The sequence below is a fragment of the Mus caroli genome, chromosome 11 (assembly GCF_900094665.2).
Source record: "Mus caroli chromosome 11, CAROLI_EIJ_v1.1, whole genome shotgun sequence".
In the NCBI taxonomy this organism is placed as follows: domain Eukaryota; kingdom Metazoa; phylum Chordata; class Mammalia; order Rodentia; family Muridae; genus Mus; species Mus caroli.
Window position 1 is genome coordinate 71,014,477 of NC_034580.1, and position 15,157 is coordinate 71,029,633.

A 15,157-nucleotide genomic window follows, 5' to 3' on the forward strand; every position below is an offset into this window, starting at 1 on the left:
TCACCTTGGGAGCTTGGGATCAGGTACCTGACGGTCACCTTGGGAGCTTGGGATCAGGTACCTGACGGTCACCTTGGGAGCTTGGGATCAGGTACATAACGGTCACCTTGGGAGCTTGGGATCAGGTACATGCTCTGTCACCAGTTATAAAGCAACTCTGTTGGAAGGCGGATTGCGGCTATGCTGCTTTAAGTTCTCTCTAGTTAGCTGAATGGACATCACCAATGCTCACATACGTTATATATGTGAAAATCCCCCCTGCTCTAAGTTTTAGCCAGGCATGGCCAACCTGAAAGAAGCACTAGCAAGCACTCATGATTTCAAACTTTATGGTCAGCTTAGTGAAGGAAAGAATTTAAAGTACTGGCAAACAATGAAAACTGACATTGCTCTGTGTGTGTGTGTGTGTGTGTTTGTGTGTGTGTGTGTGTGTGTGTGTGCATGTGCACGTGTGTGTAAATGTGTGAGCAAAGGTCAGAGGTCAACCCTCGGTACTGTTTCTCAGGAGTCTACTTTGTTTGAGACAGGGTCTCTCATTAGTTAGGGTGGCTGGCCACCAAGTCCCAAGGATCTGCCTGTCTCTACTCCCCTGGCTTTTTTCTCGGGAGCTTGGGATCAGGTACCTGACGGTCACCTTGGGAGCTTGGGATCAGGTACATGACGGTCACCTTGGGAGCTTGGGATCAGGTACATGACGGTCACCTTGGGAGCTTGGGATCAGGTCCATGACAGTCACCTTGGGATCAGGCACATGACAGTCACCTGGCTGCCTGAGTTACCTTCCTAGTCCCTGGTTTTACTTTTGTGTTGAGAATGGAACCTGTGGCCTCTGTGCTCTACCTCTGAACGTCAATCCCTGCCTTTTTTCCTAAGCTCATGCTTTTGGGGGGTTTTTTAGACAGGGTCTTGCTCTGTAGCCCTACCTGGCTTGCTACTCACTATATAGCCCAGGCTGGCTTTGAACTTATGGTATTCTTCTGCATTAGCCTCCAAAAGTGCTGGGATTACTATTATGCACCACCATAACCAGCCACCAGCCCATTTCTATTACTTAAAACAAATGTACAAAATACAGTTAGCAGTGCTTGTGTGTAGACACCATTCCAGTTGGCTGATGTCTGTGCTACCATAGATGATTACAGGATTAGGTTGTTTTTAATTTATTTTTGGAGACAAGGTCTTACCATGTAGTCTTAGTTGGCCTAGAACTCAGAGAGCTTCCTGTCTTCCAAGTGCTGGGATTAAAGGCCTGAACTACCACTCCTGGACTTAGGTTGTTGTAGCCTAAATTGTTAAAAAGCTGGATATGGTAATACATGGGGGGGGGGCTGCCATAAATTCAAGGCTACTACCTTGGCTTACACATCAAGACTCTATCCCTGAGAGCCGGGCGTGGTGGCACACGCCTTTAATCCCAGCACTCAGGAGGCAGAGGCAGGCGGATTTCTAAGTTCGAGGCCAGCCTGGTCTACAAAGTGAGTTCCAGGACAGCCAAGGCTACACAGAGAAACCCTGTCTCGGAAAAAAACAAAACAAAACAAAAAGACTCTATCCCTGAAAACCAAACAAAAACAAACAAGGCAGCAGCACAAGTGTGCATGTGTGTGTGTGTGGCCTCCCAGGTATGGATATGTGTCCTCCATGTACATGTGTTAAAGATGGCCTCCTATGTATGTGTATCTGTGTGCTCCCACGGGTGATGCTTTGCCTGGTGTCATTTCACTTACTATCTGTGTATGATGTCATTTAGTTCCGACAGTCTTATAGAACAGGAAACTCAAGTGACACAGTAGAGACAGGCAGGGCAATCTAAGGCAAACACTACACTGGCATGCAATTGGATAACTGTGAGAAAGAGAAAACAGATTGAGGAAAGCACCCCCACTTCACTGGGCTGCTTCAAGGTAAGCCCGAGGTCCCTAGTGGGTGCACACAGCTACCAGGCAAATCTCTCAGCAAATGGCACAAATGATATTGGTACTAGAATGGGCACAGCAAAAAAAATAAGACTCTGGCATTTCCAGATAAATTCTGGCACACTTTTAATCCCAGCTCTTGGGAAGCAGAGGCAGGTAGAATTCTGTGAGTTGGAGGCTAGCCTGGTCTAGATAGAAAGTTCTAGAACAGCCAAGGCTATACGGATACCCTGTCTCAAAACAAACAAACAAACAAACAAACAAACAAACAAACAAACAAACAAACAAACCTGTATTTTCTAATATTAATGGGGATGATTTGCCTTTATCACAATAAAATAGGAATATTTTTCATGAAGAAAAAGCTGCATCTTGATCACATGTGAAAAGTGGTCTTGAGGGCTCTGATGTGCTCGCTCTTGGGGGCTCTGGGGCCCACGGACACAATACACATTTTAATGAGGAGAATGGGAGCAGATATGAGGCCTGTGCTAGCTGCTTCAAAATGTCTTTGGGAGATGGTGATGCAGTTTCCTAAATCAGTACATGTTCACAATCCTGAAACCTAACAAAAATTACATGTCAGACAAGAAGGAAATTTAATTTATTTCATTTCTCCCCTGCTTTTTTCTAAATTACTATTAATGGGAAAAGCTAAATGTGTTTGACCTTGGATAGAAACTCAAATTCTTTCAATCCCATGATCAGTTCTTAAAACACACACACACACACACACACAAGCAAGCAAGCATACACACACACATAAATAAAAGGAGGAAGAGATGATGATGACCTTTTACAACTCAACAATAGAAAGTCAAGTTTACGCCACCCGCCTGGATGGTAAGGGTTCAGCCAACATTTCTCTAAAGAGGACAGGCAGACTGCCGACAAGCATGTCTAGAGATGCCTACTGGTACTTTTTCTTAGTCACCAGAGACTAGGAGTGAGGCCACGAGGAGACAGGTCCTCATACCTGAACGGATGGCCACACATGTGCAAAGTTTAGACTTCTACGGTACTAATGGCAATGTCAAATGGTAGATATGGAAAACCATGAGACAGTGCCTGGAACTGATCAGTGAAGTTCCCATGAGACCTAGCAGTTCCTCTCCTAGGTGTGCACTGAAGAAAACTGAGAAGGTACACTCACACAGATGTTCACAGCACTGTTCTGACAAGCTGGAAGCAACGGATTATCACTCAGCCATTGAAGGACTGGACTAGAGGCTGGGTGAGTAGTTTAATGGTACAGCACATGCTCGTTATTAGCAAGGTCCTGGATCCAACTCCTAGCATTGTTCTAAAAATGGAATGTGTCTCGGTGTGGCGGTGCACATTTTTAATCATAGTACTTGGTAGGCAGAGGCAGGTGGATCTCTTGTGTGTTTGAGAGTAGTATGGTTTACATAGTAAGTTCCAGGACAGCCAGCATCCAAAACATCTTACTATGGTAAGACCCTATCTGAAAACAAAAACAAACAAACAAAACTCACAAAAACACAGAGAAATCAGGAATGTGCAGTACTGACACATGGTATACCATGAATGAACTCTGAAAATACTGTAAAGTGTAGGCAGTCCAGCAGGATAGGTAATCTATACAGACAGGAAGTAGACTAATAGCTGTCAGGGAACAGGGCATGTTGGGGGCTTCCTTCTAGGGTCATAAGGATACCCTGGAATGAGACAGTCCTGGTGGCCCTGTGGTCTCATATGTTTATTAAATTCTCTTAGTTTGGACACTTTAAGGGGTGACATGTGCTCTGGGATTTGCTTTGGCTAGCTTGTCGACTTGAATCCAGGTTTCTGCCTGACTCCCCTCAGTGACAGAGGAAGACCTAAGATCTAAGCCTTTTCCTCCACAAGTTGCTTTCGGTCATGGTGCTTTATCATAGCAATAGAAACCCTAACTAAGACAGGAATTATAGTTCAACATTTTAAAGGGGAGATAGAGCTCAGAGCTCACTCTTGAAAAGGCTGTGCTTTCTGGGTAGACAGCAGTTCAAGGAGAATTCTAAGTAGAAAGGTCAGAGTGAGGGAGGGCTGGCCACCACCAGAAAGCAGTGCATACTTAGTTAAGTTGAACCTGCTTCAAGCTGGGGTAGAGGGTGTTTGCACGGGAGCAGTACAAACTGCACAGACAAGGTGCCCAAGGAATTGACAGGAAATACGGCAACCTATTAATTATTCATCCTTATATGCTAACTGAGGATATTCCAGAGCGTTGGCCTCCCAGGACAATGATGTGACCAGTTGCTGGGCTCTATCCACCTTGTCAAGGAGCCTCCTTCCCTCACCTCAGAACCAGCCCTGGGCTCTGCCGGAAGCCAACTCCCCACTGCCCTCACTATTGATGAAGTACATCTATTTATTTTATTGGTTATTTTGAGTTTTCTCCCAGCACAGCACGAAATTGAAGACAGCCTTGCCTGAGTCTAGACCTCTCTGTAACTTCCCAAGGCAGTGAAAGAGATTGGGGATTCTGACAAACTGACTTTACTAACTTTGAAAACTGCAGCATCCTGCAGTTCTGTTTGAACAGCATCCTCATCACAAATTCCTTCAAGAGAATTGGACCATGTCCTATCTGCCTCTGGTTTCTTAGATGCTGCTGACTGTTGGATTCTGCTTTTCTCCTCTGGTCCCAATTTCCCCTTGCTCATACCACACATCTGCACACTCTGCTTACATCTGCCTCCACCTATTAGACGGAGCACCTGGGGACAATGCCGATGCCTTTCCCAGGCTTGCAACCCCCAGCATTGTTAGACAGAATACAGGGTGGACTAGTTATCCAGCAGCAAACAATGATGGAATCAAAGACAAAAATAACCACCATCACAAGGTTTGAAAAAAAAAATCCTTGAAGAAACTTCATGAAGCAGAATGCAGGGCTCATGCTGAGTCAGTCAGTGACACTGCCATGTTTACTTTAGTCACATGGATCTCATTTTGCTAGAGCTCCAGAAGACTCAGACAAACAGGAATGGCCTTCCAACCGCTATGTTCCCAAGCCTATGGTTATCCTATGATATAAACATAAGACTCTGGAGGTATGGTTGACATTTGCTGGGGTGCATCTGGGGAGAAATGGCTGGCGAGAAAGAGGAACTCGAGAGAAGTCTGCCTAATGAACTGACAGTTCATATAAGCAACACCTGGAGTGTTAAACCCACTCCACGTGTTATTTTACAAAAAGAGAGAAGGAAGAAAAAAAGGTTCCACTCTTCCTTTGGTCAGTGTGAAAATCTTTTGGCAGCTGCACTCCAGGCTGCAATGTGGCAGGGCAGTTCAGGAGACGGCAGCTGTGCTCCAGGCTGCAGTGTGGCAGGGCATTCAGGAGACAGCAGCTGGAATGGATCATACTCAGGATGCACAGAAGGTTTGCCAGCAGTGAGGGAATAAACCAGAGCCTAGGACACGGATCCTCACAGCTCCGCTCCACAGAGCAGCCTCAAACTGGTTGCCTACGGCCTGTGGCTGGGGACCCCGGCTGGGCACAGGATCGGTCTTAAGAACAGCAGCTGCTTCTCAACTTCTTACTTCACTCCTTAAACTCCAAAGCCAAAACTTTGGTTTTAATCCTATTTTTGTTAAATAGTTATAATCTATTATAAAACCAAACTCAGACCAAATGTCTACTTCCTGAGGCGTGGTGCTCCTCTTGTCAAGACGGGGGAAGCTGTGCTTTCTGAGTGCTTGACTAGCACCACTAGGCACTCAACTGCTGTCCACTTGCACAGCTGAGGGGCCGCCAGTCAGATGAATTTCACACAGAGAGATGGGTCTGCATAGGTTTAGTCGTCTGTGCAGTGCTCTCAAAAGGAAAACCAGAAAACTTTAGGTCTTCCTATCCAGCGTCATGGTTCTGCCCACTGCCCTCTGTCATAAATTCTGCCTAGTTTCCCCAGACAGGTTATTCTTCCAAAACTGAGAAGAATATTCCAAGAATCATTGACTAGATAGGTATTGGCAAGCTTTATCTGGATAGGGTCAACTAGACGATGTTTTAGCTTTGTGGGCCATAAGGTCTCTGCTATAACCACTGGTTTCTACAGTTCCAGCAACAGCCATAGACAGTGCTTAAGTGAATGAACACAGCTACTACGTCCCACTAAGACTTAGAGGAACAAGTGGTGGGCCACATTTGGCTGCAGGCTATGGTTTCTTAATCCCTACTTTACGAGGCTTTGTTGGGCTTTAAAAGTCAACAAAGAATTGCCTACTTTCTACTTAATCAATAAACATAAAGTCTTCAATATGGTCTAGACACTTAAGGAATACTTTTGTTCTTTTTTGAGACAGGGCCTTCCTGTGTAGCACAGGCTGACCTTGAACTTGAAATCTTCTTGTCTCAGCTTCTAAATCCTGAGATCACAGGCGTGACTCACCACATTCCTCAGGAATTTATGTTTGAGGAAGAAAGAGCAGCATATGCTAAGTGTCAAAAGGGCTATAGAGGGCTGAGGGCTAAGGGTACGTGAAAACCCAAGAGCACAGGCTCATCCAAGTACTTAGCACTGACACCAAAGCTCAGGAAGAGTCAGAACCTCTGTAGTCATTGCTGTAGAGCTCAACAAACTGCTCACCTGGCAGGTTTCAGCAGGAACCAGATGCTGACCCAAGAACCGATCTTCTTCAGACTCACCCCCACAAAAGGACCAGCAACAACCATAGGTGCCAGGTGAGCCTAGCAGGAACTCTAGGGTGTGTGTGTGTGTGGGTGTCTCCCCAGGGCCCTCTCAGCTGACACAAAGCAGGGTCAGAACATAACCGAAAAGGCTGTGGGAAGGCATGTCAATCACTGGCAGGAGGCTAGCTCCTAAAACCTCACCTTGCTCATGGCAATCAGGGCAGGGTCACAGGCTGCATCCAGATCTTGAACCAACAGCTGGATGCTGCTGGAGATGACACTGCAAAGAAACAAATTGCTGTGGTCATTGCTCCAAAAAAGTGGTGGGATGCTAGACATGCCCCCTGTAGGTGTTTTTGAAATGAGTGCAAAATTTAAAAATTATATTTCTTCATGAAATCTTATGTTTTAATCACTAATAATGGAAGAGCAGCTGGCTTTTCATGTCCTGTTTTATTTTGGTGTGTCTCACCCAGTAGGAGCCCAAACTTCTATGGCTACTCCCATAGCTGCTAACCCCAGATCTCTTTTTGAGTTCTTAGAAAGCATCTATATTCAAAAAACTTGTTTAAGTCAGAAAGACAAAGAGGAGAAAGAGAAGGAAAAGAAGGAGGAGGAGGAAAAGAAAGAGGAAAAGGAGGAAGAGGAGGAGGAGGGGTAAGGGGGCACTCTTCTCACAGCTGATGGGGCATGAATGCCCTGGGACCTCTCTTAGTAGAGACTAAAGCACACAGGGTCCGTGAAGAAGAAAGGCTGACCTGGAGCAAGTGCCTGGAAGGTACGTACGTGCTGAATGTGTCCATTTCTCCTGTGAGATTAATTCGTTCAGTCAGACTCACATCAACTTTTTCTTTGAGTTTTTCTTCTAGCTGTTAGAAAAGGGCAGAAGCAGAAGTGTGCTTAATGATTACCCAAAGGTGTTCCATACTACTGAGGCTCACAAAGTGACGACCCAGACAGTTCTAAACATGACATGGGACACTTAATTAACACAGGATGTGAGGGAAGTCCTGTTACCCTGACTTCATAGGTGAGGACTACAATAGCCACCCAAGACAGCAGGTGATAGGATCAAATAAGCTTCCTAGAACCCAGCTCCTTTGGCCTCACTCTGGGCTTACTTCTGAGAACACACCAATAGCTCGCATGGTTTGTTCTCCACAGGCTCATGCTTTGAGTGTTTGGTCCCTAGTGGTGGCACTATTTTGAAGGCCGTGGAGCCTTTATGAGTTAGAGACTGCATGTCAAAAGCGGGTGAGAGCATTTGAAGGTTACAGGAGAACCCTGCTTCTTGGCCAATAGCCAGAGGAGTCTCTTCTCATGTCTGCACAGCCAGGAGCACCACTGCTCTTTCCCAGCATGGGTGGACTGCAAAAACACCTCTCCTCCCTTAAGCCGTATCTACGAAGGAGGGACACTTCTAATCCCTACTTCTCTTAAGCTGTATCTACGTATAGTTTCCCCCGGCTTACCCTGTGACATGTAGCCTCCCCCACCAGTGTTGGGAACTTTTAATGCGAGTGACAGTAAAATCAGCCAAAATGTTTGCCAAGGTGCCAGATGTCTCAGTGGTGAATCAGAAATACATCTTATCTTTGGTCAGCTTAGGGCTTAGGGCAGGAGCATTCACTCCATATACGATGTGATATACGAGTGATATACAATGGAGAGATATGGGATGGTCAGGATCTGTGCGTACCTAAAAATCCCTGGGGATGGATAAATCTAGCACTCTTAAGTGAGTCACTCTCACTCTAAGAAGATGAATGCTTTGCATTAAGATTTAAAGTGCTCTTAGAGGGATGGAGAGATGGCTCAGCACCCACACGGTGGCTCACCACCACCTGTAACTCTAGTTCCAGAGGATACATCACCCTCTTTTGGCCTCTGCAAGTACTGCATAAACATGGTGTGCATACATTACATAGGCACATTTACATACATATTAAAAAACTTAAAAACAAAATGTCCTTAAAGGTGTGCAAACAAGGATAACATTTTTAGAAGGCAGCTTATAAATGTAATCTGGCAATTTCACATTTAGGAATATATTTTCATGAAATAAAGAGAAGAATGTACAGAGCCATGCAAGGATTCTTGGAAGATTTAATTCTGCCACTACTAAGAGGTAAGGAGCTGTTTAGAGAACTCAATAGGTCAGACTCTGCATTTGTAAAGTTCTTCCCAGAAGGGGTTTATATTACTGAAAACCTGGATACCGATGCGGGAGGGTGGCACAGTGTTCCGCAGGCCTGTGTTCACATGCTCCAGGGGCCTCTGCTACTTTACTGAAGATAAATCCTAACTTTAAGCATGGCATGGCTCTTGTCATCTATCTCTCTGGCCTCATCTTGCTATCTTTGCCTTGCCTCTGGCATTTACAATTGCAGGGTCTTTGTCTCCATACTTCCTCCCTCTATAATGCCCCTGCTCCCCCTCCTGACCCCATTTCCTAGCCCTCCCAACTCCTCTCTTAGTGTTTGTTTCTTCTCCCACCCTTACTACTGAGTGGCAGGGAAACCCTAGCCTGCTTGCTTGCTATTTGTTTTCCATCTGCTCTAAGTCTTCTGACAGGAAGATGCCTGTCTCCTCTGCACATCACCAGCTGAAGCAGCACATAGAAATGTATAGTAAAGCTCCCTGGAAAGGATGGCAGAATGAACGAGATACTCAGAACGGGTTGAGAAAGCTGAGGTAGTACTGGAATCAAAAGATGTCCGATACAGCCAAGTGTGCTGGCCTGGAATCCCAGCACTCTAAAGGCAGAGACAATGAAAACTGCTGTAATCTAGCCTGGGCCAACAAGAATTTGTCAGCTGGGTATGGTGACACAAGCTTTTAATTCCAGCACTGGGGCAGCAGAGGCAGGTGGATATCTGTGAGTTTGAGGCCAGCCTGGTTTACAAAGCAAGTCCAGGACATCCAGGACATCTGTGGCTCTGCTATACAGAGAAACTCTGTCTCGACACCTCACCCCCAAAAGGAGAATTTGTCTTAGAGAGACAGAGATAGATAGAAACAGACAAACAGACAGATAGATAGATAGAATGAGAAAGAAAGAAGGAAGATGTCTATGATCTAATTATGAACAAAATAAGGCCACTTTGTGGTAGAATAACATGTAGAATTTGAGACAATTTTTCTTTAAAAAGAAAAATGCAAAGTGTTTGGGAGGACATATTAGTAAGATGGAGAGCAGCAGCTGCTTGGAAAGAGGAGGTGCTTTTGCCAACAGCAGCACCGTCTTCCTTACCCCAGCTCTGTGAGAGGTCTTGGGTGGTCTGAAGCCAGGGTGGCACACATGCTAGGTGAGTACTCTACCACTGAATGCCCTAGCCCTATAGTAAGTCTGAAAAATCAAGTTATATACCACCCAACTTTTACTCTTATTTGTCAATGGTGTTTGGATTCATTGTAAAATTTTCTTGCCTAGGGGCTGGAGAGATAGCTCAGCGGTTAAGAGCACTGACTGCTCTTCCAGAGGTCCTGAGTTCAAATCCCAGCAACCTCATAGTGGTTTATAACCATCTGTCATGGCATCCAATGCCCTCTTCTGGTGTGTCTGAAGACAGCTATAGTGTAGTCATATATATAAAATAAATAAATAAATCTTTAAAAAGTTTTTTTTCTTGCCTAAAAGGCCTGATTCCTAAATATTCCAATACCCAAGGCTGAGCAGGACTTAGCTTTGAGGGCACACTTGAATCTACTGCAATCCCTGAGTCTGTGGCGACTCTGTCTTGAATTGATCACTTGTTACATGATGTAGCGTCTCAAGCTCACTTTTTAAACACCATTTTATTATTTTATGTATATGACTGTTTTGCTTGCATGTATCTATGTGTGCCACAAGAGTGCCTGGTGCCTGTAGACCAGAAAAGGCAACCAATCTCTTAGAAATGGAGTTACAGACAGTTGTAAGCTGCGATGTAGATACTGAGAATTGAACCTGGGTCCTCTGGAAGAGCAACTAGTGCTCTTAACTGCTGAGCATCTCTCCAGCCCCCATTATGGTTTAAGACAGGGTCTCTAGTCCAGGCTGGCCTTAAGCGCTCTATGTAGCTGAAGAAGACCCTGAACTTCTGAGTCTCCTCTAAGTGCAGAGGTGCTTGTGTCACTTTCCTCACTTGATGGCTAAGATTCTGTGTTAAGAGCTGGGTGGTGGTGGTGGAGGAATAGTGGTGGGGGTAGGGTGGGGGTTGGAGCACATCTTTAATCCCAGCACTTGGAGGCAGAGGCAAAAAAATCTCCGAGTTTTTGAGGCCAGCCTATCTACACACTGAGACCCTGTCTAAATCTCTGAATCAGTGACATTATTTTATGTGTCTTCTTCATTCGTATACTCTAAACATCTATTTTCCTCATGAGGTGTTTGAGCATCTCTGTCTCTCTCTGTCCCTGTCTCTGGCTCTGGCTCCTAGGCTAAAGTGGTCTGTGAGTCATTCCTTGTATATGTGACCACACCCCCAAGTAGAGTATGCTACTGCCTTGGCCTTGGCCTCTGGGCCCAGCTGGCTGACCCTCAAGGAGTATGCTGGACACTTCCTGTGTTCATGTTCTGGCACATAGGAATGCCAAGCTGTCACGTCTGAACTGCCCCTTGTAGCTGACTTCTTAGATGCTTAGGAAATACACATTAACATCAGGAAGAGCAGGATTCTCTCAGGTTGCTTCAGGGGGATCCCAGGCCAAATGGGGAAAAGGAGTCTATAACCCTGTGGAGGGCTGAGTGGCAAGTTCCTCTGGCTCACCTTCTGCAAAGCTAGTTTGTTGAATTGCCTTCCATTGGCTCCATCAGAGGCCTCACCCTTTCTGCTTCACAGTCAACACTTCAAACAATGGTTGTTTGTTATGGTGGACAGAGGATGCTACAAAATGTCAGGAAAGGCTGCCTAGTACCCAGAAGACAGTTTATTGATGCTTTTCCCATGAAGGACACTGTGCTACTGACCTACTTTTAAGAGGTCATGCCTGTTTTGTAGCTTACATGTGGGTGGAAGCTGGCCGTTTCTTCCCTGTAAGATGGCTGCCTGGGCAGTCTCTGACTATAAGGTGAGTTTGCTTCTGAGAGGCTAAGCGGCCTGCCCAAGGTGGCAGGAGACCTTAGTGGAGGTCACAGGTCCCGCTCCAGGTGTGGGAGAGAGCTCTGGGAGGGAGACGTGCTTGGCTGGGTGCTCACCTGCTGGGTGGTAGCCAGACAGTACTCGGCTGTGCTCAGGATGCTGCAGATGAGACACAGCTCCTCCAGAGTGAACCTGGCCACTTCTGAGCCCTCCTTCTCTTTGAGGAGGCTGCTGATGGTCAGCCCCCCACTGCTGCTGCTGGTTCTGAAAAAAAGGACAGGAACTAGTCAGGTTGCAGCTGCTAACTTGCTTCCTGAAGCTGCATATTTTATGACAGGGAAGAAAGCAGAGGAAAGGCTGGCTACAGTACAAATAAATCAACACACAATGGGGGCCTTTGCTCCTGACCTTACCTTGACTGTCATCTGTTCAGGCCATCTCACCCACAGGAACAGGAAGACACAACGCCTAGAGAGCCGGGGAGCAGTCCTTACCTGGGGTGACCCCATGCTCACCAAGGAGACCAGCTGACCTAGTGCCTTGGCTTGGGATTCCCCAAGGTGAAGACCCCACTTGGGTCATCTGTGGCACAAAATCTGCTTCTCCTTAATCTTTCTTAGTTAAGGTGCATACATGTGGAGCTCATAAGTGCACACATGGAGTAAGATGGCCTAACAGTGCACACATGCGTCCATGAACACACAAGTAGAGAGCAGAGTTGATGATGGTGTCCTCCTCTATCTTTCTCCACCTGGTTTTGGAGATCAGCCTCTCACTAAGCCCAGAGCTTGCTAGAGCTGGCCTGACTGGCTCCACTGAGGCCCTGGGGTCTTCTTGCCTCTGCCTGCAGCTGCTGCTGTTACAGGCAAGTGTTGTCAAGCCCAGCCTTTTGTGTGGTGCTGGGGATCTGAACTTGGCTCTTCACGCTTGTGCAGGAGGCACTTTACCCACTCAGCGTTCTCCCCTGCCCCAATCCACCCACATCTAAACTTAGGGCTGTGGTCACAGCATCAGAGGCCATGGAAGACAGAGGAGGAAAGCTTGTTTATCGGGCATCAACAGGCTGAAGCCACACTGCCTCTGCTACTGAGTAACTAACTTCTATTTTTCTGTGCTGACTCCATGTGTACGGTATACATATACATAAAGGCCCAACTTAGTGATGTACCGTGACCTACACTGGTGTCTGGGGGAACATGCCTGCTGACAGTCGCGGTCAGCTGTGCATGCCATTATAGAAGACAGCACCAACAGTGGGTCAGGCCCTTGAGAGCCTGGGAGGAGTGTTTTCTTCTTCGACATTCTTAGCAGTTCAGTAAACAACCCCAGAGTGGCTTTCCTTTGAGACTCCCACATTTAGGGATATTGGGAGCCTCAATTCCCTGCTGAGTGTGAGGAGAACAGGACTCACTTAGGCAGGTTGCCAGAGAGGATTTTGCAGGCGTATTCTCGGAGGTGCTTCTGGAAGATGGTGGTCAGGGCGACCATGGGCTCGCCGGTGCTGAGCTGCGAGCACTGCACCAAGCACTTCTTGTAGTAGACAAAGAGGTCCGCGCAGCTGGGCAGCACAGCGCCCCCGTCCTCAGTGCTGGGCTTGGGGGGGCCCTGGGCTTTGAAATCTGCCACAAACCGGTCTATCAGCTCGCTGAGGTTTCTGGAAAAGCAGAAATATTGTTTCACTTGGAGAGATCAGGCAGGAGTGCTCTCTGCAAGGACCGAAGCTGTTCCCACGAGTGCTCATCCCTGGTGCGACCCAAATTTACAAGTGGGCCCATTTTATCCATGTGCCACTCACCTCCCTGCTTAAAAAGATGGCAGTAATGAATTCTGGCATTTGTAGACTGCTTTGCACCAGGCATCTCATTACTGTGTCTGACCCCCCGACCCAGGAGAGGGAGACAGAGCACTGCTGCTCCCTCAGAAGGTGAGAAAGCTGACACCTAAAACTCTGTCATAAAACCAGGAGGCAGAACTGGCTGGAGAACCTGCCACAGAAGCATGCACCCCGGAATGCCAAGCTCCCCTTTCCACAAACCAAAGTCCTAAACGCCAACAGTGGTGACCATTTCCCAAACACTTATGATGGCTCAGGAGTCATGGCCATACTTTATAATCATGTCACAGAATGCTAACTCTTAGGTATCTACTTTACTATGCCCCGTCTCCAAAAGCCAGGCACAGAAAAACACCTTGTCCGAGACAAGCAGGGTGCAAACCCCCACAGCCTGGACCCCAGCCTCATGCTTTTCACCAGCCTTCAAAAAGGCTCTGATGGCAGCAAAGATGTAGACATCATGAACCTAAACGTGTCAGAGGATGGATAGCTTTACAGAAAGAATGCTTTCCTTCTTTAAGATGAATAGTTTTTCTGTAGAACTTTCAGAATTAAAGATGTAAGAAAAAAACAATCTTGGGATCTAAGTGGTGCCTGGGAAAAGTGGCTTGCCAGGTCATGAGGAGGAGGGTGGCTGGGCTCTGTCTCCACTTTCCCAATCAGACATCTCTCAAGTTGCCCTAGTCACTCCAAGTCATCAGGAGCTGGAATCTAGCAGGGCTTTAACTACTGTCCTCTGCACAGCTGTGTTGTGAGGACAATGGGAGGCCCCTCTTGACATGTGGTATCTTTTTAGCTTGCTGGCTAAGGCTACAAGAATCCAGCTGTGTTTTAAAACTATATTTATACAATAAGGAGAAAAAGGCAAGAACCACACACAGCATCGATTAGCAGGAATAGGAAACAATTGACATTTTACTCCAGTGCTTTTGTTACTCAGTTTATGACATCCAGATGTGGCTGCTTAACGGAGCTAGGTCTCTGCCTGTGGAGACAGGCCTCTTTGGTTGACCTTTGCAAGTGCCTTGGCCACTACCCCCACTCTGCACAAACTCTTCTTGCCCTACTTTCCCATGGATCCTCACAGCTCTTATGCAGAGAAGGCACCCAGGCCAGTCACCTCTGTGCCCCACTGCTGGGCCTTCACCTGTCGCCTCCTGGCCAAAGCACCTTCCATCTAGCTCTCTAGGCCATGACCCCATTGCACACTCAAACCAACACCTGCTCCCTCAGCTGGAACTACCATCACCTGCCACTCACTACCACATGATTTGGTTTTGGTTTGTTCATCTGTTTTGAGACTGGCTTTGAACTTATGACTCTTGTATTAGCCTCCTGAGTGCTGGGGTATAGTATGTGTTATACACCTGGTTCTTACTATTTTTTTTTCCAGGTAGGGTTTTACTATGTTGCCCAAACTGACCTGAAACTTGTGATATCCTGCCTCAGTTTCCCCACTGCTGGAATTACATGTATGTATCACAGCACCTGGTTTTAGCACTTGAGTAAATATTTTTCTGTACTGTGTAACAGGTCAAGCTTTCCCTATCCTGGTGCACAGTGGGTGATGTGAATCAACAGGGCCCATTCCCTGATTTATGCTGTAATTCCACAGTACTGGGAACAGCACTCCAGCTAGTATCTGCCATAGACACAGCTGATTTACAGTGTTAATGTCTCTGTGTGCACTACTGGGTCTCCCCTGGGG

At 46.7% G+C, this 15,157-nt stretch overlaps 1 protein-coding gene across 2 annotated transcripts in view; it reads right to left on the reverse strand.

Moving 5' to 3' along the window:
- The window catches only part of Vps53 (VPS53 subunit of GARP complex), a 131,343-nt gene that overhangs the window by 24,724 nt on the left and 91,462 nt on the right, over positions 1-15,157 (reverse strand). For both annotated transcript variants that reach the window (XM_021176885.2, XM_029483685.1), the window contains exons 14-17: positions 13,027-13,269; positions 11,732-11,879; positions 7,339-7,421; positions 6,754-6,832 (exon numbers count right to left, since the gene is read on the reverse strand). In XM_021176885.2, the coding sequence (XP_021032544.1) occupies positions 6,754-6,832; positions 7,339-7,421; positions 11,732-11,879; positions 13,027-13,269 (553 nt within the window). The remainder of the gene's footprint in view (positions 1-6,753; positions 6,833-7,338; positions 7,422-11,731; positions 11,880-13,026; positions 13,270-15,157) is intronic.